General features: G+C 39.1%; 2 protein-coding genes across 2 annotated transcripts; one reads left to right on the forward strand and one right to left on the reverse strand.

Annotated features, from left to right (window-relative positions):
* Positions 1–1292: 1292 nt before the first annotated feature.
* On the forward strand, positions 1293–12798 carry pop1 (POP1 homolog, ribonuclease P/MRP subunit). Its single transcript, XM_020638523.3, has 16 exons — positions 1293–1341; positions 1624–1729; positions 3179–3319; positions 4116–4291; positions 4427–4681; positions 4782–4869; positions 5123–5301; positions 5443–5717; positions 6078–6171; positions 6253–6361; positions 7936–8055; positions 9632–9750; positions 9951–10142; positions 10718–10872; positions 11237–11467; positions 11859–12798. Exons 2-16 carry the CDS (start codon positions 1627–1629, stop codon positions 12529–12531), a joined length of 2910 nt encoding a protein of 969 aa, XP_020494179.3. The 5' UTR covers positions 1293–1341; positions 1624–1626; the 3' UTR covers positions 12532–12798.
* An 862-nt stretch (positions 12799–13660) lies between these two features.
* On the reverse strand, positions 13661–25471 carry LOC109987402 (NIPA-like protein 2). The gene is made up of 11 exons (XM_065957819.1): positions 25240–25471; positions 20786–20854; positions 18424–18592; positions 17012–17071; positions 16583–16704; positions 15606–15702; positions 15240–15375; positions 14866–14954; positions 14431–14494; positions 14248–14345; positions 13661–14092 (listed from the first exon to the last, which is right to left on the reverse strand). Exons 1-11 carry the CDS (start codon positions 25315–25317, stop codon positions 13986–13988), a joined length of 1089 nt encoding a protein of 362 aa, XP_065813891.1. The 5' UTR covers positions 25318–25471; the 3' UTR covers positions 13661–13985.
* Between the last annotated feature and the right edge of the window lie 866 nt (positions 25472–26337).

Raw genomic sequence — 26337 nt, forward strand, 5'->3', positions numbered from 1 at the left:
ACGGCACGAGTAGCTCCTTAAGATAAGATGGTGCCTGGCCATTTAGAGCTTTGTAAGTGAGAAGAAGGATCTTGAATTCTATTCTAGACTGTATAGGGAGCCAGTGCAGAGAAGCCAACACAGGAGTAATGTGGTCCCTTTTCCTGGTTCTGGTCAGTACACGAGCTGCAGCGTTCTGGACTAGTTGAAGAGTCTTTAGAGACTTACCAGAGCACCCCGACAAAAGAGAATTACAATAATCCAATCTGGAGGTAACAAATGCATGAACTAGTTTTCTGCATCATTTTGCGACAGGATATTCCTGATCTTAGATATATTACGAAGGTGAAAATAGGCTGTTCTTTAAATTTGCCTGACGTGAGAGCTAAAGGACATATCTTGATCAAATAGAACTCCTAGATTCCTAACAGTGGTGCTAGATGCCAGGCTGATGTCATCAAGGACAGTCACATCACTAGAAAAAGTATCTCTGAGGTTTTTGTGTGTGAAGATGTGCAATGAGTGTGAAGCAGTATTCACAGTAGGTAATAGAAATGTGTATTGCACAGTATTGGCAGGTGGATGCAGTGCTGCGGTTTGTCAGGAGGCTCAGCGTCAGCTCTTTGCGTGTCATTAGGTTGTCTGAAAGTTAAGCTGAGACAGGATTTCCAGCGACCGCCATCAACGAGCCTCCAGAGTCCCCTGCAGTAATCTATGGGTGACGTCACTTCAGCTTTGTCCACTATTATTAAGAGTATGGGGAAAAAATGGGCTTAGTAAAAGGGGTGCATATGTGACCTCCGGTGCTTTTGCAGCCAGCTTCAAGTGGACACTCGATGAACTGCAGGAAATTTACATTGGCTTAATTTTTTAACACCAGAGGGTTGAGACGCTTGGATCAAACCATGCGGTCTGTTTCAAGTGCTTGCTCCATGTGACATATTTAATTGTTTCAAAAGCGACTGAGCACATATGATGCTTATTAGGCATTATAAATATATTTATATAATTATTATTAATTATATTATTAGGCATTAGACAAGCTTGTGTCAAATAAGCATCCCACAGGTTTGTCAACACTGCCCAGAGGAATGTTCTTTTGCAATGCCAGAAATATTAATCAACAGAGGCAAATTTACTTTTCTTTTTTTTTAAAACTAAGAGGGTATTATATATGTTAATAACTGTAGTTCATACTCAACCACAATAGGTGGCGGTAATGCACCTTGAAGCTGACAGCCGCCCGCCATAAACGGAAACAAAGAAGAAGCACAACACAAAATGCCCATATTTGGTAGTTCCACTTCCTTCCGCTTCCTCCACGTTTGTGATGCAGACACACTTGCACATGGCAGCGTCCTGGTAAGAGTCGCGTCATTTAATATGTTTGAACAGTGTTTCTGACTTGCAATCACACTGTAGAATAATAGAATCGGATACATGCCTGTAGCCACTCTCTGTTAATTTGTGTTTTTTCTTTGGTTAATTAAGAAACGAACTAACTTGTGGTGAAGTTAGCTACCTAGCCACAGTTAGCAACAGAGCGTATTGATCATGTTGATGTTTGAAGTGTCAGCGTTTCGTTCAGCAGGAAGCGACGTGAACAGCAGGTGACTGAAATGTTTCTACCTGTCGTCTCTGTAGAAGATGTCGTCATCTAAAGCGAAGATGTGGGAGAAGAAGATGAGACACCAGCCCACCAGTGTCCAGTATTCATCCACTCCAAACGGAGGAGACGCTCCGGTGTCCGGTACTTATCTGTGGTGGTCCATGTGCAGGCTGTGTGCAGGCTGTGTGCAGGCTGTGTGCAGGCTGTGTGCAGGCTGTGTGCAGGCTGTGTGCAGGCTGTGTGCAGGCTGTGTGCAGGCTGTGTGCATCCTCCTCCCCTCTTATATATCAAAGGGTCAACACATTAAGGTCGCAAACAGTGTCCCTTCTGACTCCCAGCAGTGTATTAGTGTGTTTTTAATTGTTAAAATAAATAAACACATTGCTAAATTACATGTTATAAATAAATAAATAAATAAATAGTCACTGTGGGTGTCACATTTCTGCCCCAGGTTAACTTCTATACTTTAATACTCAGCATTTCTTTGAAGTTATATAATCTATGCAAAATTTGTTTTAAGTGCTGAAACTAAATAAAAACAATATCTAAAGAATACATATTTAAGGTGAGCTAAGATAATAGAATTACTTTATTGATCCCCAAACTGGGAAATTGTGTTGTTACAGCAGCAGGTTATCCAAACACACAGAGTAAAAAAAAACCCCACAATGTTAGCAAATCTAAATATAATATTAAATACAAAGTAAATTAGCACAAAAATATCAAAACTAAGAATGTGAATATATATATATATGTACAACTAGGATTTAACTAAGCATTACTAGTCTTAAATAGGAAGATTAAATGTAAATGTGCAAGAACAGAGTCATAAATGGACAGTATTGACATAGGGCAGGAGTGGGCAACTGGCGGCCCTCGTCAACCCTCAATGTGGCCCTCAGGTCAATTTTTATATATTAAAACATGACAAAGTCTGCCATGAAATCATGAAAGCCAGAAATATGTCCATAATAATATTTGGTCACTGGTATATGTTGAGTTACATTTGAGACATAATTGACTGTTATTGTTTTTGTATCCTACAATTTGGCCCCCTGGCAGTCAGAATTAAATGAATGTGGCCCTTGCTGTGACCAAAGTTGCCCATCCCTGACATGGGGAGCTGTGCGATCAGTGATGCTGTAAGTTAAAGTGCGTGAGTGTAGACATGTTATCAGCAGAGAACTGTTCAATATAACGGCAAGTAGACAGACAGATGAAGTGAACATGAGTGCAGGGATAGTTTGTAGATTTAAACATGTGCAGAACAGATTACAGTATGGAGAGACAGATATTATCATGATGACAGTTCTCTGCTGGCATGAGGTGAGCTGTTACCTCAGAGTTATGGCCTTCGGTAGGAAAGATTTCCTGTATCTGTCCTTGTGACAGCATAATAAGTAAGCATACAGTTTAGTAGCAACTTAGAACCCCATACCACTTTGCTTTTTGTTTTTTTTATCATGCTTTGTTTCAAAAACAGAAATATGGATGAAAATTTAAATTACCTTGGTTAGTTAAAGCATGCTGGTATGCATTCTGAACTTGCCTGTGATTGCCAGTAATGACAGAATAATACTATTTCCAAAGGTCGAAGTTGTAATGATGGCCCATCTGGCATCGAGCGATCTACAAAAAGGCCAAACAACCCTCACCAACAGAGTGGATGGGCCTGTGGACACCAGAAAGGTGGGGGAGGCTACGCCACGGACATGCCCAAGGCCATAACAGGTGATGACATTTTCTAGAGTTTTTAAGAGTGCATTTGTTACTGTATACTGTAAACGGGATGTTTTGTGTTGAATGAACCCTAATGATTGCCCATTGAGATATCCTGATGGCTATTGGGATTTATTTTACAACCAGACGTTACATTTGACTTTCTCGGTGTCCTTCATTTCAGTGTACAGGATTAGAAAAACTCTGTGATACCGTGTAATTTTTATTTTTGTAACGATAATAAAATCTTAAAATTTTTAATAGCACAAACAAACGTGTAATATATATTGCATGTTCTTGCAAGCCGTGTTCTTCTCACCGTTAGTGGTCATAGACATATTCCACTCCATGGCTCTTCAGTGCACTGCCAGCAGCCTGATAGTGCCCGCATGTTATGAGGGGACTACACAGTGATTTACTTTGTGTGCAAATTGGAAAAGGTCTGCGGACCTACATGAACCATGCCACACTGTATTGCCCTCAATATTCTTATCTGTAAAAATCACATAAAGCCAATAAAGTTTTTTGTCATTAAGATATTCTCGCAAAGACAGAACATATGTGGTTGATGTAACCTCTGTTTACAACATCCCTAAATAAATGGTAAGAAAAGTGATGTTGTTTTTTGGGATCCGATGCGTTCCTGTGGATTAAATTGAATATTTTTCTGTACTCCTTCAGTAAGTGTTACATTAGGTCCCAACTCGTGTTGGAAAAATGTCCCAAAGAGGAAGAAACTAAAGTGAAATAATGTATGAGAACGCTGGTTTTATATTAACTGCTCTCTCTTGCTTCCAACCTCACTCAGGCGGAGCTTTTGCCAGGGCCAGGGCTGCTGAGGTAAGTGCCATGTTGAAAGCTGTTAACAGGACAACTGGAAAATGCCATGTGTTTGGATCCCTGCCTAAACACATGAGGAGACGGGCCATGAGCCACAATACGAAGCGGCTCCCTCTCAGACTGAGAGACAGAGCTAACCGAATGGTAAGGCTTAGAACTTTTCCCTCAAGCATGTAAAGTTCACAGTTACACACTTGCTGACCTGTTTCATTTGGCGGGACCAATACCTCTCTGGTATGTTAAAGGAAATGATTTTGTCCTTCCCCTCGTCTCTTCCAGCGAGAGAAGAGCCTCAAGGCTGGATCAAAGAAGGAACCCGCAAAGAATAAGAGTCGCAAGGCCCGCCGGCGGCACGGAAACATGCTGCTGGAGTTCAACCGTCGTCAAAGAAAAAATGTGTGGCTGGAGACTCACATTTGGCATGCCAAGCGCTTTATTATGGTTAAAAAGTGGGGTTACTGCCTTGGACATAGACCCACAAACAAATGCTATCGTCCTTGCTACAGGGCAATGAACAGCCACTGCCTCCTTCAGGTAACCATAAGACTTGGAATTTCTGTTTGATTCATGTGACAACATTTACATTTTGATTTAAGGGGATTTCCCTGCAATTAAAGTTAGATTGACATTTCAGGACCATTCCTACTACTGCTGCATAGAGCTACAGGGAGAGGAGAGCACACTTCTGGCTTCTCTGTCACGGTTGACAAGCAAGGAGGCTGGTGAGAATTTCCTCTACACAAAATATATATTTTTTTGTCCTAATTAACTGAGTGATATCTGAAACTGGCTATTGACCTTGTTTCCTATTTGTCCTGACTGATTTTTGATTGATACTTCGTGTACTGTTTAGTGATTAATTCTAATCAAACTATATGGAAAGTAAAGCTTTGATTTAACTAACATGATACAAGTTGTACGTTTCATGTTTCGGCTGAATAATGGGAGCAATATGTTTGTGTTGGGGGTTTCCAGGCCCTACATTTGCAGCAGCAATGACTCTATCAGGGCAGAGACAGGGTAGTGTGGTGGTGTACAGAGCAGGACAGTACCCCTTGCAGCCTCTGGGCCCTGTGACCTTCCTCTGGAGACCACAGATTCAGGGTTCAACCATCAGGCAGTTGTGGATCTGGGCTCATCCCACAATGAAAAAGGTACAGTGTGTGTATAAGGGATGTAATAATTAGTCTTTGACTGATTGACCTTTAGAAAATTAAAGATGTTACATTAAGTGTTCTGGCTAATGTAAAGAGTTGGCAATCCTGGTAACTCGAGTTATTGCATGCACCTTGCAGGACCTGCTTCCTGAGCTACAAACTGTGTGCGAGTGTTGTGAGGCAGTAGTTCCTTCAATTAATCTCATGGGGACTCCTGCTGAGGTTGTTCCCACCACAGAATGTGAGCAGAAGCCAAATGAGACTCCCGAAGCCAAGCAGATAACTGGAACAAAGAGAAAGAGAACTTGTAAAGATGCGACTGGACCTCCAACCAAAAAGATCATTGGCGATGGAACTAGATCTCCCACTACACCAATCACCTGGAAGTCAAGCTCCACTGGAATCATTATTAAGTTAGTGTTGTTTTTAATTTCATTGTGTTTCAAAGTAAGTAAGATGCTTGCGTGAATATTTTTTTACTAAAAGGGTTTATGTAAAAATAAACAATATAGGATGAAGTGCAAAACATTGCCAATTTTAATTACATATCTAATTTCAAAGATATATCTAATGTCAATCAGAAAATGTCAGCTTTTAAAAAAGATTTAATTTTTAATTAATGACAGCAACACTTTCTTCAGTTGCGTAAGGGGTTTCAGTGTTGAAATAATCACATTCTGTTTATTTTTACACTTAATATAGTATCCCAACTTATTTTGGAAACTTGTATTTAAAGTTGAAATGTTTGAAAATCCCTTGTGGCTCTGTTTCAGTGATCTCACTATGGAGATGGTACGTTTTCGTCTGATTGGACCACAGTCTCTCACCGTTCTATCAGAGACTTTGGAAACGGCTGCGGATTGTGAAGTAAGAATTTTAGTGTGTAAGCAACGTGATAAGCAGCAGAGTGAATGTATTTCTTAAGTGATTGTTTTCTGTTGTTTAAAGGGAGTTCATAAATCAAAGCCCTCCTCCCTCTGGTGGTCTGAGCAATGCAAAGATGAGAGCAAGAGGAGTCTGCATCAAGAACAAAGTGATATCTATCGCCTGCTTAAAGGTGAGTTGTTATTTAAATCTCAATTAGTGCATCATCTATGCTGGTGTGGCTTTCTAAGAATTGACTGCATGGTTCCTGTTTGTAGAGTTAATATGGTTTAAACTTCTCTGCACTCCTTGTAGCTTGTCCTACAATGATGTCTGTTTGCGATGGTATCAAAGTAACCAAGGTGATGCCGCATATCTAAAATGTGATTTGAGGCACCTATCTGGCCAATTTGCACAGAACTAGATTATGTAGTCTTTAGCAAAACACCGGCCCAATGGGAAATCCATCATATGAGCTACACTAGGGATGCACAATATGAAATATCTTGAGCCAATACAATAATTTATTATTACGTGCTTCTGATGGCCGATACAATAAGATTTCCAATACATTTTTTAATATTATATATATTCTTTCATATTAAAAAAAGGTCATAAAATGTAATTTATGCACATCTGGGGATAATAAATGTTCGATATGTAGTGAGCAAAGATTTTAAATTACAAACATTGAAAAACAAAAATAAACAGTTGTAACTTTTCAATTTTTATTTTTTTCATTAACTATGTAGAAAAAAAGTTTTTACTCTGTAGCTAACCAACGAGGCACAACACATAGTTTAAGCCTGTAGTTGACCTTCCCCCTGTTTTAATGCTTAAAAATAACCAAATGATTGTTTTCCTTGTAAACAATATAAACATTCGCGTTGACATGAGATTTAGATCGGTGTTGTGTTCCCTAATCTACACATTGAATTAATTTCCTTCCTCACAGAACCTTTACAAAGTCCTTGTTTACATCTATTTTTATCTTGTGTCCATTCCAGGGAATAGGGGGGAAAATGAGCTGGTCCTTTATTTCTATTTCTGTCCAATCGATGACAAAATTCATTGCTTTAGCTTTGGGGCTGTTTCTTCAAAACTTTCTGCCGTTTTCAAAAGCTTGTTGAGTCGTCTTCGTGGTTCTCTCCTATGAGTCGGTGCTGCAGCTACCGGCCACTTCTGCTTTGTTTTTCTTTCACATGTCCTTGTTCTCTTCAAGTGGCTTATAAGATTCAGTTTGTTAAAACTTGATGACCCCCTCCCCCATCTGAATTCTTGCTGCTACGTTTTGTATTTTTATTTAACCAGGAAAGAAACTCCATTTAAAATTATCTTTTTTAAGAGTGTCTGGAAAAATGTAGAATGCATCCGTGTTATTCTGCTCTGATAAAATAACACTGCCAACATTGAAAACTGGTGACAACCGTGTAAACTCTCGCCGCGGCTGCGCTCCTTGTTCTTCACTGTTCGATGGTCGTTCGCACACCACCACCTACTGTGTCAGAATGTGTAGGCTTGTTAATAAGTAAATAAACACTGTTACATCGCATTTCATTAATCAGAATAAGAAATGTTAAAATATTCCTCATATTTGCTGATAAATGATCTGAACCTATATATCGTGGTTCCCTAATTTGAACGTCTCGAGATGCAGAGAGCAAACGGATTCCTTCCCATAATATGGTCAAATGTCTCTTTTTTTTTTTTTCTGCACATTGATGTTTTGCGTTTGTTTATCTAACCATAACTGTAAAATTCCTTCAGGCATCCATTTGACTGGAGAGCTCCCCCCTGGCACCGTGCTGGGTCTGACCGTAGAAGACCCAAGGCTGACTCTACCAACAAAGAAAGTTGTAGCGTTGCCACATGTTAAACAAGCACAAGGTAAAATCTGACCCACCAGACAGAATTTGGAGGAATATACCGGTAAGCAGTTGCTTTGAATTCATGAATTATTCCAGACTCGAGTCATTCAACAACTGCTTTCATACTATCTCTCCAAATATGGACTCGGATGACGGCCCGACAGCCGTACTTGACCATTTAAATAGGAACTAGCTGAGCATTGAATCAGTTTGTTTTTCTGCTGCTGAGGTTGTTTCAATGAGTGCTTACTGGTTCTGTGCTCTAGGGGGCCTCTGCTTGGTCATGCAGATGTTCCAGGTTCGAATCCTGGCAGGACCTTGTACTCCAAACACACCTTCAGTGACAGATGATAGCTGATTCAGTGCCCGTGAAGAGAAGCTCAAAAGAGAAGGGGTTGGCCTTAAAACTCCTACGTTTTCTGAATCTAGTTTTTACTACAATTTTATGAAAGATTGCCCTTGTCCTTAATGTTTTAGTATTTTTTCTTTTTCAAATTACTTTATCAGTCCAAATAAAATCCAGTTATACTTGAAAATATAACATTACATTTGAGTAATGATGCCTTGACTTGTTGTCTAATAGTATGCTTTTCATAATTCCTCACGCTCTACTACTTTACTGAACTTGTGCTCAAGTGATAAGAGTGTGGGATAAATGATCAGATTTTAGAAAACTATCTAAAAACACAAGGGTGTCATTGTTTGATCAGCATTAGTTACCATCCCATCCATTATAAACAATCTGAGTTATTAACTTCATGATGAAAATCCTTTTATATTCTCTGCCCGTAGAATCTGTCTTTGAGTTAGGAGAATAAATGGAAGTGTTGATAGAAACACTCAACATCACATGGTAATGTGGGTGTAATTGAACACCTGCTTCAAATAGATTTGATAATCTTCATCAATATGCTCACTGACTAAAACCAGAACAAGCAGAGTTAAACTATTACAGGCTGAAGAATCGTTTGAGAGGAAAACTGTTTATTTACCCTGTTAGATTGATTTTTTTTTTTTTTTTTTGTCTTTAAGGACCCTTTTAACAAAACAAAAACTAGTGTCTTAATATCAGCAGGTTTATTATTGTTTTTAACTTAAAGGGATCTATTGTCTTCTCTATTTGAGCTTTATCTTAGAAAGTGTTTGAATAGACTTTGAAACACTGGATTGTTAAAACTTCCTTCATCCTTTTGGTTGAACAGCTTTATTTTCAATCCGGATTACTACAACATATACTCCTGTTACATCTGTTTGGAGAAGAAGCACAACCAATATTTACATTGTAAAAAATACTGGCAAAGCTGCACTTCTAACACTAATTATTTTAAACGTCATATATTTGTACCCAATGTTGAAGCCAGTGACTTCGACGTATGTTATGCAATCTTCCATTTTCTATATTATTAAGGGTATGAAACATTTGCGTCACCTAAAGAGTAATTACAGAAATGAAAAATAGAGGTGTTTCATGTAAGGGTGGCTATCGGTGTGTTGCTGTTGGGTGATAAATCCACGTATAGAAAGCTTCATAATCCTCTCTTGACTCTATTGATGTTGATCATACAGGAGCATACTGTGTGTGATGTTTGTTTCAGAGTCGGAGGAGAAGAGTAGGGAGCTGATGCTGAAAGGAGTACCAAAACACTGCTGTCAGAGTTACCTGTGGGAGCGCTCGGTCCGAGACAACGTCACTGAAAACAAGATATCAGAGCAGGCAGCTTATCATTTTCATACTACCAAAAATATATCTAAAAAAACTAACTTTTAGTAATTGTTAAAAACACTATTAGCATTGCAATTGAATGTTTTCTCTTAATCTTAAAGATGTTCTTGTACATCTCGTGCTAGCTATCTTCTATTTGTCCAGATAGATATTTGGCCCTTCCTCTAGCATTATCTGTGTGTCACCCACAGGAGTTGAACAGAAGAAGAAGTGAGATGCTGGTCCCAGGTTCCAGGCTGACCCCCACTCCCCCGCAGAGCAGAATCCCCATTCTACTCGTCCATCAGCCTGGCAAGCAGGTCGGGTGTGAGATGATGTCGTGGGGTGCTGGATGGGACCTGCTGCTTCCTAAAGGATGGGGCATGGCTTTCTGGGTTCCACTGGTAGGCTTTTATTTAAATGTCCCTTTGTAACCTTTCATTTCTGTTGCAGTAGCGTGGATCAACTTTCATCTTTCCAACTAAAGAGGTCGTGAGTTTGGTGAAAACTTTGGTTAAAATCCCATTAAGAATGTATCTGATTCTGATGAGTTGCTGCTTATCTTACTACTTGATGTACTCTAACCTTAAAACACCATTTTACATTTTCTTGTACATATTTTAGAAAGTACTACTGTGTTTGTCAGCTATAAATATGAGATATCTTATAATGCTTTATTCGTATTCTCGGTAGGATCGAGGAGATATTTACTTTACTCAAACTTCAAAACTCTAGGTTTCATGGTATTTCAGTAAAAGTGCAACGAATCTGTGTTTACAGTGAAAGTCAGCTTGAGAAACCATTTAAAAGATGTTTTCATTACTTGGATCCCTTTATGGGAGTTCCATTTACTTTGAATAAGTATGTGTAGATTTAAATGTGTAAGGTACATTAAAAGCCTTTTTTGTGTCCTTAATTAAGTTCCTTTTAAAATCCAGTGTTGACTGTTTTGTGTTTTGTATGTTTCTTGGTCTGCCAGGTGTACAGAGGAGTTCGCATCGGAGGGCTGAACATGAGTCTGAAACACTCGCAGATAAAGGGGGTCCCCCACTTCCCACATGATTACCCAGATTGCCCTTCAGGCGTGGCGTTTCAGGAAGAGCAAGAGGCAGAGCTCCTGAAAACGTTTAAAAGGTCAGCTCAAGTCTAAACAAGAAAAGGGAACAGAAATAATGATGTTGAAAAGTTGTAAGGACCTCGGTCCAAATTAACCCGATGATTGAAAGCAGATTAATTAATGTATATCATAATGAAACTGTGATAATCTGCTATTAAAATACACTAGTCATTAGCCTGTAGTGTAAGGTTATGATAGAATGAAAGGCTTGAGCAATTTATTGGCTTATGCAGATTTGTATCAGCATGGGGAAAGACAATTAAAGCAGTTTGCTGCTCTTCCCCTAACTATCTGCTACTCATCAGTCATGATTTGTTAAATAAAATGACGGGGCTGCCCCAACAGTTGCAGAAAGATTTGACCCTTTTGATCTTTTTATAGGCGTCCGCCAGCCAAAAGGACCAATTACATTAAACACGGCTGTCTGGCTCCATTCCGTTGCCCCTGGCAACAGCTGGCAGAGGAATGGGAGCCTATTACGATGGAATCGGGAGAGAAGAAAGACGGTCAGATCGAAACAGCGACAGAGTGTGACAAGGTGACTGAGGAGGAGCTGACTTCACATTCAGCCGTCACTGTGACAAAGTCTCTGAGCTGTGTCAGTGTACTGAGGTGAATGTTTGTCTTTACTTTTTCTATCATCATGTTTCATCAGTCTTTTTTTTATAATCTCACTTTTATTTTTGGGGAAAATAAAACCATCTCATCATTGATTCAAAACATACCAGCTGCAGGTTTTCTCTAAGCTCATTTTAGTCAAACGTATTGCATATTTAAATCAGATCCCTCAGATGTTTAAAGTTCCTCATTACATTGACGATCATGCATATTTATTCTCGTTTCATAGACTGCCTTTTTGTTTTCAACATTAAGAATTAAAAATGACTTTAACTAAAACTGGTCCCCTTAGGATGCTTCATGAAAACCAATGGAAATGCAGCTTTTCCTTACATGATTTATTAAATTGTCATTAATGGATATCTGCTGCTTTTATGCTTTCCAGGAATAGAAAGTCACTGAGGCTGCTCTCTGGTTGGTGCAGACCTACAACATCTAAAGGTCAAAGGCCGTGCCGCGTCGGGGACCAGCCGCCCCTCAACCACTCGGCGGTGATGTCGTTTCTCACAGCACACAGAATGAGCCTGGTGTGGGTGCGTCTCTCTACGCTGTCAAAGGGCAAACCAGAGCCCCATGCCATGGTTTGTGTCCCGACCGCAGAGGACCTGCAGCTCCTGAACAAAGGACCCGGCAGCAGTGGCCCCCAGGAGCCCCCACACGGAGACCACTTTAAAAGCAGAATCAAACACAAAAAGAAGGGCCTAAGAAAAGCTGCTACATCCTCTTTGAGTGAAATGTCACACCTCTCTGCCTCTGAACCGAAGCCCTCCTCCTCTAAAGAGCCCGACCCCTCCCAGTCTTCCTCAGACCTCACCTTTGGGCTGTGGCCAGACCCTCTGCCGAGAGTCACCTCTCACTGCTCTCGATTGACTTTAGGCTGGGCCACTCAAGGTGACTTCTCGCTGTCTGTAGGCTGTGGGGAGGCTCTGGGGTTCGTCTGTGTTGCTGGACTCCTTAAAACCCTCTCAAACCAGCCGATGGAACACAGAGGAATGTTGCTGCTGCGCAACCCTACTTCCCTGCACTACCGTTTTGTCAAATTAACCATCGAGGTCTGACCAAAGCATGTGTGAACATGCAAGAGAATGACTGACTCTGTCCACCAAAGGTCAGACATTCTGACTATAAGGGTATGCATGAAGAAAAACTATAATTTATCTGGTGGTACTATCATCTTGAAGATATTGTGTATTCTTTGCACATCATTATTTCATTTGAAAAAGTTTGGAGTTCATATTTGTTTCCATATAAATCTCTTCATGCAACTGATACTTCTCAGAGAGCTCCTGTATCATTTTTCAGTTCAATAAATGTGCATTAAATCATCTGTTGTCATTGATATAGTGATCACGATAATGGCCTGTGATGGAAGCCTTTGCATTTGCTGTCTAAGCAGCAAAAGAGACAAAGTCTCAATCATGCTGTAGAGGTTGGTCTGCAAGAGAGCGGCAGTGGAACAGAGAAGTTTCTCAGCTCATTTGTTTTGAGTAACATGTTTTTTTTCCCCGTTCTCTGCTTGAGCTATAAGTTACCTTGTATATTCATGGAGTGTCAGCTCATGAAGTTTAATACGGTATATTAAACCAAATAATCCATACAGATCAAAGATGGCATTCACATCTGACCACAACGCGGGTGAAACTAGATCAGTGAGAATTTTGAGGTACCAGTCATCAAACTATAAAGCAAAAAAACAAACATCTTGAGAATAAAACTTTATACTATGTAAATGAATATGTCGGTTGAGTGGATTATTTGATCTTTAAATCAACAGAGTTTCTAAAATGAATCTCTCATGGGTAATTTAACATCCCTCTATCCAAACAATAATGCTAGTAGTATATGCTTGTTATAGTTCGATGTGGAACTGAGACCAGGCTTTCAGAATACCTCCGTTTAAATGGCTTTCTTTGCCCATACCAGAATATGAAATCAATTACTGTCGCTTCCTGTTTCATAACATTTGTATAACAGAACTTCTATAACCAACCATAAATGTGACTCATAACTTGTCCCGGTGTAAGTAGAGACATTCTTTATGTAAGCAGGAGGCTTGACAAAACTTTTTAAAATAATGAATTCAATTCACTGGATTAACACAAAATGTAAAAGAAACTAGTGATTGAGTTTTGTCTACCATTAGAGGGCAGTAGTGCTCTTTATTTTGTGGAATCACAATGACAAATCTTTCATTTTGGTGTATCAAGGTTTGTACTTTATTCTCAACTGAACACATGGACCAACCAATTAGTTGATCAATTAACCACAATCCATATCGTACATTGTAAAGTCTTTTTCAGAGTGGCCTGAACATTATCTTTAATGTTTAATGTTCTTTTTCCTGACAACTTTGCAGGAAACACTGTTAAGATGTCTCACCAAATCAATGAGAATCTTAACAGATATAGAAAAAGATTCAATATTTTACACAAAATCTTCAGACTCACATAAACAACCTTTATTGTTGGTTTAAGAGATATAGGTGAAGAACCAGAGAAAATAGAGACTTGTCCTATGAATCGCCTGTTTGGTCAGCTCTGTTGCACATAAGTTTTGCTGCCAGTGATCCGTATGTTGAAGTCTTTGCCTCAGGCCTCTCTTGGTCTGTGCGCCTTCTCCCTGGGAACACACACAGCTGCAGTAATCAACATTAAATCCAGGATCACTGCTAGCAGACTTTTACAATAACTACTAGTTAAACAATACACCATAATCACTACAGAGGGTCAACACATCACATACTGCATCCTAAAGCAAGTCGATCAAAATCTTACCAGGAATTTGATCCATTGCGATAAAATTGGGATCTTGTTGCTTTATTTTTGGCCTGTTCCTGGCTATGAGGAAAACTCCAAGGAAAGACAGAAGACAACTGGAAAAGATTTTCAGGAGGAACTGATTCCGTCTCACAGTACATATTTCAAGATGCAATTCTTGGTATATTTTTGAATACATACCCAAATAGAAACATAAAAATGTTTAGTAAATCCAAGTCTTCAAATTCCTGGTAAAACACTATCCCTGCATTAAATAAAATACATTAGAATGCATTTAAGTTTTCACAGAAAAACATAATTAATCTCTCATGGAACGTAGCCCTGCAAAGCCTGAGCGCAAAACATACTGGGATTATCTGAGGATAGAGTTTGGTTATTAACTGGACAATGCAATCTTTACAAGTGTCTAGTCACATAGAAAAATTCAAGATCACACATCGACCCTCAGATTATCAGATAAAAAGTTGGGTGCTTTACGCAGCAGCCATCAGTACGTGGTTGTGGTGTGAATGTGACCTTGCGTGGGCAGAAGACCAGAAAAGTGCCGTTTAGAAAAATCCAAATGCAGAGAGTGAAACTAAACCACAAATTGTCAAAGCTTTATAACTGACATACCTGCAATAATGGCACTTGCGGTAAAAAACACGAAATTGACAGGAACTACCTCTGTGGCATCAAACATTTTCATGGCTTGGTTGAGGAATCTATGAAAAGGAAAAGGAAGATTTGAGAGAGGCACTGAGTAGTACCTTGCTTATACAGTATAGACAACATTTAACAGTCTTTTCACAACCTCATCCCATTTTACAGTAGGTGCACTGCAGGTACACTGTCAGAATGTCTCATAAATAATTGTACTCACTTTGTACAGGAACTGGAAATCTGAATATTGTCTAGCATTAGGAAACATGACGGATTTAGCAATACAAAAGAGGATCGAAACGGAAAGAAGAAGAAACAAAGAAGTAAACAATAAAAGCTTGATTTACTTAATCTGGAAGGCGCAGGAGGCGACCATGATCACAAGCATGACATGGAAGATGGGATAGATAAACTGCAGGTCGCCTTTTATTGACTCTTGGATCATCCCTGACACAGCTTTGACTGAGATAACTGTTAGAGAGGCTGCAGAAAAACAGACGACAGAGATCACGTCAACATTTAAAGTGTGTACTGTAACAATTAAGAACTTCCTCATTGGTTCAAGAATATGTGTCGGGGTTGTTCATTGGTCCTTTGTTAGTTCTAGTAAATAATGCTCCAAGGATGGATCCTTTTTTTTTGTTTAGGCAACAAAAAAAAAACTTAAATTCATAACCTCTGCCCTCAATGGGCTAGTCTCCATTTGTTCCTACCCAGCAGGGCCACCAGCAGCATGACAATGACGATGTGCTTCACATTCCTCCTCTTGTACAGATACAGCAGGATGCAAAAGACAATGACCTCTATGAACTGTTGAAATGTTGGGTGAGAGAAAGGGTACAAACCATTAGTGCACATTCAATTCCCTTCAACTTTCCAAAGACATTGAACCAAGGCAAAAAAAAGTGTTGGTCTTTAATGAGAAGGCGCCCAGGGTCTAACATCCTAAGTCCAGAGCATTCAGCTGTTGAAAGGCCTATTATACAACACCACATAGCTCTAACTGATGAAAAATACGAGTATTAGAGGAGTACAGAACTGAATCAATACCAATGGGCAAAATGACCATTCAATGTCTCTGAAAACCAGCCCTGTGTCTCATATGTGGTATAGGGGTCTTATTTAAAACTATTATTTTATGTTGTTGTTAAGACCTTGGGTCATTGCAACTTATAGACAAATGAATGCTATGCTATGTGAAAGACCCCACAGTTGTTAAATGAGAACATCCTTTCAGATGTGGTTATAGTTTGACCTTTGTTAATAATGTATGTTAATATTTTTATCTGAAAAAAACTACCTTAGGTGACGCTGCATTTAGAGGCTGTTCCTCTAAAAGCTGATGATAACTCAGATTACATTTGCAAGAAATCCATTCATTAATACCTATTTTCATACTATGTTCTTGAAGATTTTTTTCAGTGATTTTCTTTGTACAGGTTTAGAAAAAAAAAAGAAGCTAGATTCAAATGTGGCATGTGCAATATGGATGACAGAAATTCTCAACTCTAAAAAATAATTGAATTATGCAAAGCCCTTTTCGGGGCGTTTTTAGGCTTTATTAGAGAGACAGAGACAGGAAAGGTGGGGAGAGAAAACACATTAAAACAGGAAGTCGAAAACAACACCACCGTCTTTCAACATTTAGAATGCCGAACTCAAGCAGGAGAGTTTTAAAAGTGTAACTTACAAGATAGAGCAAGAAGTGCCAGCTGATCACGTAGTACTGGATCACATGGGCTGTGATGTGTGTGGAGGTGTGAGGGGCAAAGGTCACCAGGACATATGTTCCTGTTATTGCCAGGGTGCCGCCTGTCATATTAAAAGAGACTGGTGAGGTTGTAATGGAAAATGTTTTCATTGAGACTTGAAGGATAAATCATGAACCTTTTAGCTCATCTTATATTGCAAAAAGTCATCTGTTTTAGCAGCCACTATTCTCCATCAACAAATTCACTCTAACACAATTTAGTGTAATCGGTACACAATAAACTGTGTGCAGAGTAGACTTTATACAGTGATAAAGAGAGATGAAGACAAAGAGACAGAGACATTGAATTAAACAAAATGAGAGCGAGTAGGCCCTGTAGTGCTTTGATTCTCAAGTGTTTGCTCTTACCAACGATGTCAGATGCACGCACTGTCTCCTTGAGAAAAACCACGGATATGACAGCACTGGCTGCAAAGTGAAAATACGTTCATGTGAGTTTAACCACCAATAAAACCTGCCACAATAACTTTAAGTCAAGTAGACTTATTTATTCAATGTAACAGTTTTATCCTCTCAAAGTCAATTTTAAAAAAGGCGATCAAATACATTTCAGAGTCTAGATACCAGATCAAATTGTAGATTTAATCATCCTACTTTCTGTTAGCAATAACATAACAGTTAATGCCTTACAATAATAATATAATAATAATTGGCTCCTAGAGACACTGAAAGCTAGTCCACGTAAATAAACTCAGTGCTTGATAAGTTTATGTAGAACATCATGATCAAATCTGTCAGCTTGTCTAATTACATTTCACTTGTTAGGACTATATCACATGAGCAACAAATCAAGATGCCTTTCCATGACACATTTTCCACTGGCCCATTCATTAATATTTTAATAGTCAAAAAACTACAATGTTGAAAAGCAATCAGTTGCGCCCCCACAATTCATTTTAATGTTTCTTCAGAAAGTGTGTAGACTCAAGGGACAGGCGCCGCTTGGCTATCACAGAGACTGAGAGCAAGAAAATCAAAAATGCATTTCTAAGAGATGCTAATAAACAAGCAGATACACAGATGGATGTAGCCACACAGGTGAGACAGAACAAATAGCAGACACAGTGAGGATGTCCGTTTTTCGAACTAGATCCTTGCTTGTGTTAAACTTACTCCTTGATTTGCGTCGCTTTGCAAAAAAAATGCATTCGCTAAATGAATTGTAGAATAGTTCAATTGAAGAGAACTACAGCTGTAGGCACCGTTTGCTCATTACATTTTTTGTACATTCTCATCAACACAAATTACTCTTAAAAGGTCACTTTTCCTATGAAAACATCATTAACATGAGCTTTTTAAAGACTTTTGTAAATTAGACATGTGTTATACAGTTGTAATGCAGGAGATTATCAAACAAACGTTCTTGGACTGAATAAAAAAAACTATACTTTTTAATTTTATTATTTCTTCATTTACATTTTCAAGTAAATGCAAATATTTGATAAACATAACATTCTTCATGTAATGCTAAATGCTAAACTACTCAGCTGACATGTTGTGAATCAGGGTTCTGTTCATTTTTAACATGCCATCCTACCTCTCCTTTCCAGCTTTAAATCAACTTCCACTTCAACTACAACTTTAAATGTATCATCCAGGAGGGATATTCGTTTATTTATGCATGTTATGTAAGTACTCACATGACAAGCTCAAGAGATCAGACTTCACATGGGAATGGTTTTCTCTCAACCTTTCCCTTCATGCCTTCATGCATAGATAATGTATGAGGGGGCAAAAAGGTATTGGACTTTTACACTTACCTATGACAGAAACACAGCCCAGCGGGGCTATGAGTGATGCCGGGGCAAAGCCGTAGGCAGCAAAGTTCCCGAGTTCTCCAACACCCATTAGAATCACACCACACCACCATATCACCGAGGTGTAGTAGGGCTTAGAGCAACGCTGAGCCTGGCGGACATGAGCATATTTCTGAAACCCAAAACATCAGTCAGGTTAAGAGATTCATACGCAAGCACCCAAAACAAAGATATATTTACAGCTTTTAACACACACATATATAACAACTGTGAAAAAAAAGTGTCAAATTTCATTGTGTTTTGTTGCTTAGTATTTAAGTGGGATAACCCAGACGTTTTAACCTATAGCTATTAAAGGTTAAAAATGTCATGCAGCCATAATCTGTCTGCAGATGGTTGGGGTTTGTAGTCAATACATCACATCTACTCTCTGAATTATAAGCATGCAGCTCAAAAATCACTTACACTTGAAATTATAATAATAACTTATCAGAGGCCCATTTTATGCAATCTGTTAAAGCTGTACAAATATTATAATCAGGTCAGACACAAGTACAATACAGATTATGTTGAGGCAATATGATGACTTAACTGGCTGATTGTAATGGCAATCACAACATCAACTGAAACTGATTTCCCCTTTTTTAAACATTTATCTTTCTAAATTCTCAGAATGTATATTTTAGCTGTCTGTTGCACAATGCCTTCTGTTAACATGTCAGCACATCCATCATCCAGACCCCAAATCATAATACACATAATGCATGATCAGCTGAAGTAAGAGCAAACTTTCCAGAGTAAGTTTATATGAATAATGAATTGTTCACACTTTACAATAAGGTACACATATTTTGCATATTTACTGGATAATGAATGACGAACCAAACTACCTTTCAACCAACTACCTGTGGTACAGTCGGTGTTGTATTAGCATAAAAGAAAAAACAATAAAAGAGAAAAAACAAAACAAATGATCCCAAATAAAGATCAACACAGAAATAAATAACAACACAACACCTTATTTGATTGATCTTACATAAGGCAAAATAAAATATACGCCTTTGGGAGCGATGTATCATCTTTGTGTTGTAACATTCCCCATAATAGCTTTTACCGCAGTAACAACAATTCTTTCTTGGATCCACACAATATATATGAAATGTGCAGTCACATTGTTGTTATCACCCCCCCCCCCACACACACACTTTCTGGATGATGCTCAAGCAGTGGATGTTGGCATTTCAATGTTTCCTGCCCCCTCAGAGCAGCAGGCTACATATGCCAGACTGCTGCTCCCTGTTCTTTACCCTCGGGAAGTAATGATAACTTGGCCCATTGCTGCCCCGACTTCCTTCCTCACCTTTTGCATTCTGCAGAGGATTCGGACAGAGATAGCATGGCTCGTTCTGATAGCCCCAAACTGGCCACATGGTCTGCTTCTAGGTCATCATTCTATTTATAGGTAGATTACCATGGGGGCTCACTGGCCCAAAGGAGTTCCATCATTTTTTCACAGCTTTAAAATTATGCCTGGCCCCTGAAAGTCCAGCCTCTTAGAAATGGGTCTGCCACATACAGTACTGCACACCCTTCAAAGGGCACAGGCTTTGTTGAGGGCAGAGCGTGTCCAGAGGAGACCTACGCTCGGTAGTCTGGAGGCTTCACCCTCATGTAGTGACAGAGATCTAGGCCCACTTTGGAACAACAGTGGCACATCTGTTTGCCTCCAGGGCGTCAACACACTGCTCCCTGTTCTTCTCCCTATGGAGGTCCAACTCTCTTCTTGGACTATAGAGCGCCACAGGAATGAGTCCTAAAACCCAGAAGTAAGTTAGCATTTGAGCGCCATGGGGTCTCTATCCTCTCAAAGTCAATGGGGATTATGAATGGGTTTGTGGTTAGACGTGAATTTTGAAGTTTTTACGCGTCTTTAAAAAGGCGGTTGTTAACAAGTGGCTAAATGAGACTACAGTGGTTGTCGGGGACATTAAACATCATCACGCCGGACACAAACGTCAACTCTCTCACTAGTCCGTGATGTCTCCTGTAGGTTTAATCTTTGGGTTAAGGCAAACATTAGGTTAATAAACAATTTATTAAGCTACGCGGATTAGCGTATAAGAGATCGCCTGAAGCATACTGTAATGGTAGTGACGTCAAAATCATCCAGCCATGTCGAGACAGCTTCCACACATTGGAGAACAAACAGAACATGACAGGTACTTCCCTCATGAAATGCAATATGTAGCTGGGTGGAGAGATATTCTCTTCACTCAAAGAACTACAGTTGCAATATAAGCTACAGTGTTTACAGGCATGGTGTGCATGGTTGTGTTGAGTCAGTGTCTGCTGTTCAGCTTCCTACCTGTATGTTGAGAGATATGCTGATGAGGACATTCCCACAAATAGAGATTATGATTCCCAGGAGAAAAGTCTGTGGGAAGAAATAGTAAACAGGCAAATGAATGGGTGAAAGGGTTTAAGGGTGTGGTTCTTGCTTGTGAATGTGTGGGTAGAGGTTGTACACCAACACAGAGGTGATCTCAATTTACTTTGAGCTCATCGTATCACATCACAACATAATTCCATCAAACAGCCTTCATGGAAGTAAAATTACTAATGTTGTGCACTCACAAAACTATTTTTTCCCCTGAGAAACCTACTTTAAGATGTAATGGAAAAATTCAGTTTACTGTCGAGGACACATTTTACTTACAGCTCGCTTGAGAAATGCTACGATAAGTTAATACGTAATATTCTTGTTTTGTCTTTACCCGAGGATGAAGGTTTCTCACAAATAGCTAAATATCAAAGATACTCAGACTTGGAAGTTTCCTTGACATTACTGTTGTGCGACGTGTTGAAATGTATGACAAAATATATTTGATATTTGACTACAATCCTTAGATAGGCATGAAGGTTTTTCTGTGAAGCATGTGTATATAAACCAAAGCATATTGTGATATCTTGGAGCTTTTCCTTCAGACTGTGTTGACACTCTGAAGCTTTGTTCCTTCTACTTGCAAGAAGAATTAAACTAAACAAAGACATTGATTGACTCATGATCCTTTCTTTTGCATTGTTAACAGAAATTTCCAGCACAAAGAACGTAAGCCAATTGAGAATTTTCAAGTATTTTTTTATTAAAAAAAACATACCCTTACTAACTCACTACTCTATTTCACAATTTGCATGCATTTTCTTATAACACCTTGCACTGTGTGTGTGTGTGTGTGTGTGTGTGTGTGTGTGTGTGTGTGTGTGTGTGTGTGTGTGTGTGTGTGTGTGTGTGTGTGTGTGTGTGTGTGTGTGTGTGTGTGTGTGTGTGTGTGTGTGTGCACGTACACAGGCAGTAGTGAAGTAGCAATACAAGTGTTCAAAGTAGGAATCTCACTCAGACAGCAGGAGCCGATACTCCGGCACAAAAGAAAGACCCACAAGAGGAGGTTGTGGGACAGAGTGAGAAGAAAAAAAGGAAAAAGAGAGACGGAGACTGAGGGAGATTTCCTGTCACAGGAAGAACAAACAGAGCCGTGGAGGACACAAGGGCCGTTACACTGGGAGTGTCGCTGGCTTGTCGGCCTACTTAGCAAACATTGCATAGTTTACTTAAGGGAAACCAAGAGACGTCACATCACAAAGCTCCCCATTTTCCTTTTGCAGTTGTGTTCTAAATAGTTTTACTACTATAAAACGACTGCTTATGTAGCTGACTGTTTGGCTTTTACACTTTAATGTGCAGTGGTAGCACAGGAAATATTTTGAGATAAGGCACCTTTGTCTCCACAATGGTGGAAAGCAACAAGGCACAGTACTTGTATCTGAGCTTTTACAGTCAATTTATATAATTGAGTTTAAATTATAAATAGGTGTACATCATGTATCAGTGAACATTTTAAATATTTGAGTTTGCCAAGTTATTGTTTGTAGATTTACACGTTTAAATATTCTCAGCAGCATAACCGTGATCAAAATATGCTGAATCCACCTCTGTGGTTTTCATTATGTTTACCTTCAGTTTAGTCATCCTGATCTCTGATTGGTTTACTCAGCGACATGTGATGAGTAACAAGGTTGTGAAGTGGATGAAATATGTCTGACAGTAAAGTGATGCTGAGAACGTTATCCATCTCTATCTTAAGTAGAGTGATCCATCCAACCCACATTCACCCCTCACATTACATTTGCTAGTTTCTTGTCAAACTATTTGAATATAAAAAAACAACATGTGATCAATCTTAAGAAGTCATAAAGCTATTTTATAATCTTTGCATGTGGCATGAGATACTACAGGCCCATCACTAACATTGGTATAACTCCCAGTTTACCAGCCTACAGATATTAAAACACTGCCAGTTGCCCATGATGCAGGCAGTAGAGCAGACAGCCATGCATTGGAGCAGCAAAAATGAACAAATGTTAATAGTCTACCTATGTCTGATGTTAAGAACACAGGACGTTAGTTAGTCTAAGATTCTGTCTTATCCTGTCAGTATGTCTAGAGAATTAGACAATTAATGTAGTGGCTATGTTGTGCTTGGCATGTTCATGTACACATTGTTTTTCATAAATTAAAAAGTCACTAATCATTTCTTCTGATGTGGTATTGAATCAGCGGATATAACTGCAATCCAAGCAACACATATCTTGAACAGTGGCCTGTGTGTGGCACAGTGGAAGGAAATAAGTTACATGAGTCGACACGGCCCGTCTATCCATGAATAAAGAAATCAATTTCGATTTAAAGGGAATGAGATGTGAAAATCTTATTCCAATACAAAACCTATGTATTGACCATGTCTTTTAGACCGTTTAAACAGGGACCTCTACCTGTGAGAACTATTACAAATACTGAAACACAGATATAAGGTAGCTGAAATAAGCCCAACCACAATCATTCTGATTATTTCTGTTATTTCCAAGTACGTACTTGTTACAAAGGTGTAATTCATAGTGCAACCAGAATAGATTTGAAAACTTACTGGGAAAATACAGGAAATGACTCAAGACTCCAAAACTATGTATTTTTTTAAATGCTGCTGCTAGACTCTTAACAAGTAAATGCTAAGGTGCGGTACGTTTTTGGAGATTGATCTGGTAACACCATGTCTGTTTGTAAACTTAAACAGAGGTCAAAATATGTTAAATGAGCATTAAAAGTAATGCAGGGACTGACAGCACTAATCCTACCGCCTACTTGTTAGGACACGGACCTACAGACAAGCAGACAGACACAGAGATAGACAGCATGCCCCTTTGTGTGCGCTGACAATAGAGATCTGTCCAACCCTGGGGTGGGAAAGTCTGTGGATGAAGCTCTCCACTTTTGTCTCTGATGTCGGAGTTACAAATGACGCATGAGTGAGGTTGTATGAAAATATGTAAAAAATTGCTCTAATCTAGAACACTATTTTAGCTGCTAAAATTTGACTTTAACTGTTTTCTGACCTACTGGGCAATGTGCAAGTAAGGTCAGAAGAGTGACCTGCTTCTAAGGAAAAACTTTCCATATTTAATGTACAAACTAAAATGCTGAGGTTTTGGACAGCATAAGCATCATGCAATTATGTGATTTAAAAAATCTGTCATGCAGTAGGATTAAGAAGAAGATGAGGGCCATGGAGTAATTATAATCAAATGAGTATACTCAGCGTATTATTCTCAAAATAACCACTTTTTTTTTTTTTTTTTACAATATTTTCACATTTTGTGTTGCTGATTACAATATATGCTTTGGAGAGATATTGATAGTTATCATCTTGCAATATTATGACCTGCTGGCAAGTTACAGACTGAAGGTAACTGTGGAGTTAATTAATGTGGCTAAATTTACATCAGCAATATTTCTTTTCAACAGTTATTTTAAGTGGTAGAGTCTTTCAACACCCACCTAGGTCAACCAACTGGACAATTTGTACGAACCTTTGTTTTCATTTGCACCATGCAAACATTTTCAGACAGTAAGATATTGTCCACTGGATGCTGGGATGTTCTCTAGGATGGTGGGTGGCATTTTACAGAGGGAGGAGCTAGGACCATTAGCCAGCTGCTCAGGACTCTTACAGTAGATCTATTATCTCTCAACCCACGAATAAGCCATTACTCATTATTCTCGCCTCTCATTCCTCCTCTTCTGCTCTGTAACCCCCCTCTTGGTTATGTCAAAAAAAACAACAACATGTTAGGATGTGTGAGATGGACAAAAATGTCTGTCTGTGTAAGAGTGGGAGAGGATTGATGCATACATAATAGTACATTACAAAAGGGAGACTTTGCCAAGCATATTCAACGTGATGAAGAGACTTCTCAAAGTTGTCTTGTGTCCTCATCGACACAACGTGCACCCAACCACAAAGCTTTGGAGGGTTATACAGTTGTAGGTTTGTTTTGACCAACTTAATAAAGAAACAATCACAATATTCATTATCCTATCTGCAGCCTAGGCTACAGTGAACCCTGAACCTGTTTCGCGTGTTTTTATTGTGTGTGGGTTTGTTTTCTGCACACATAGGCTACATTTAAGAATTGGATGAAATAGCAAGAAGAATAGCCAATAATTATCTCAAATTGGTGTTTGTTTTCTATAAACAATACGCTTTCTCGTTTCTTTTTATGGGCTACTTTAAAAAATAAAAAGACCAGGATGTAAAATGTTGTATTTTCAGCCTAATAGTCCGATAAATAATTTCCATAATCACGGAAACAATCGGTTAAATCACACCACACAGGTTCCGCGACACTCACCTAAAATACCTGATCCTATTCAACTTTGCAAACTTTTTTTTTTTTTTTTAAAGAGTGAAAACAAATGTAGCCTACCTGAAGTGGATTTTCAAGGATCTGAGCTTGGGCGGAGGTCACATGAAGAGACGTAAGTGGATAACTTAGATTCGCCATGCTTTTTTTTTCTTTTATAAAAAAAACCAAAAACAAATCTCTACATCGCAACTGTCACTATTCTAACTTGTTCTTTCATGGTTTTTCCACCTCGTCCCATCACATTGCATCCCTTGTCCCCGGCAGCTACAGTGCAGAGTGGAGAAGTCAGTGACGTAGGCTGAGTGTACGAGGCGGACCAGGAGTGTGTGCTGACTTAATGTGTGGCTGGGGAAATGGACTATTCACAGGCCTATTTGAAAATACAACCGGGATATAATAGGCTACGTTAGGCTATATAGCCCATGTATAGACTATTGGTTGTTATTATTAAATATCAGTAACCTTAACCTTTGTATGACGAACCCATTTGTTTATGCCTAGAATCCAAACACTCTTATGTTCGACATCACGAGTTGCACTTGAAGGCAACCTCTGTGAGCAGGCGCAGCACCTGTTGCGGAACTGCACTCAACTAATTATCAATTTGCGGAAGGAAAGCAGTCTACTAACAAGCTTAACAGTGATTGATATGATAACTATTGCTTTGACAAGAGGAAACGAGTACAGTCGTATATGAGTGAAGCATGCATTATTAGCCTACATAGGTGGGGAGAGGAAGTTTCTCCACAGCATGTTAAGAGAGACCCATAAATCAGTGAGGGAGTGGGAAAGAAAGCAAAGGAAAAAAAAGTCTTCCAAGGATAAGTAGGCTACCTAGAGGCAGATAGACTACATGTCAAAATGCCTCCTCCGCACTCTGGAGCCTCACATCAGGCTCTACTTTATCTCTTATTCTGTTCTCCCCTCTGTATCAACTTCCTCTAACTGAAGTTTAAAGACAAAGTCACCTGCTGTTTCACCTGAGGGGGAAATAGCTGCTTCACAGTCTTCTCTTGAGGTGGGGTTTATTAAGGCTTTTTTTTTAAATAATGATTTGAAAGAGATATTGAAATGGTGCAGGGAAGCACCATGCAACACATTTGTTAAACTTAATAGGAGTCATCTTTGTTGATGGAGTTGCCTAACAGGCTTTTTAAG

The sequence above is a fragment of the Labrus bergylta genome, chromosome 8, assembly GCF_963930695.1.
Source record: "Labrus bergylta chromosome 8, fLabBer1.1, whole genome shotgun sequence".
In the NCBI taxonomy this organism is placed as follows: domain Eukaryota; kingdom Metazoa; phylum Chordata; class Actinopteri; order Labriformes; family Labridae; genus Labrus; species Labrus bergylta.

What these genes read in the sequence shown, in the direction of transcription:
- pop1 (XM_020638523.3), top strand. Translation starts at nt 1,627, where the DNA reads ATGTCGTCATCTAAAGCGAAGATGTGGGAGAAGAAGATGAGACACCAG. An exon ending in GAGACAGAGCTAACCGAATG is followed by an intron (nt 4,292 to 4,426) that starts GTAAGGCTTAGA and finishes CGTCTCTTCCAG; the next exon opens with CGAGAGAAGAGCCTCAAGGC. An exon ending in AAAACAAGATATCAGAGCAG is followed by an intron (nt 9,751 to 9,950) that starts GCAGCTTATCAT and finishes TGTCACCCACAG; the next exon opens with GAGTTGAACAGAAGAAGAAG.
- LOC109987402 (XM_065957819.1), bottom strand. Translation starts at nt 25,317, where the DNA reads ATGGCGAATCTAAGTTATCCACTTACGTCTCTTCATGTGACCTCCGCC. An exon ending in GCATATCTCTCAACATACAG is followed by an intron (nt 18,593 to 20,785) that starts GTAGGAAGCTGA and finishes TTTGGGTTTCAG; the next exon opens with AAATATGCTCATGTCCGCCA. An exon ending in ATTTTTATGTTTCTATTTGG is followed by an intron (nt 14,346 to 14,430) that starts GTATGTATTCAA and finishes AATCTTTTCCAG; the next exon opens with TTGTCTTCTGTCTTTCCTTG.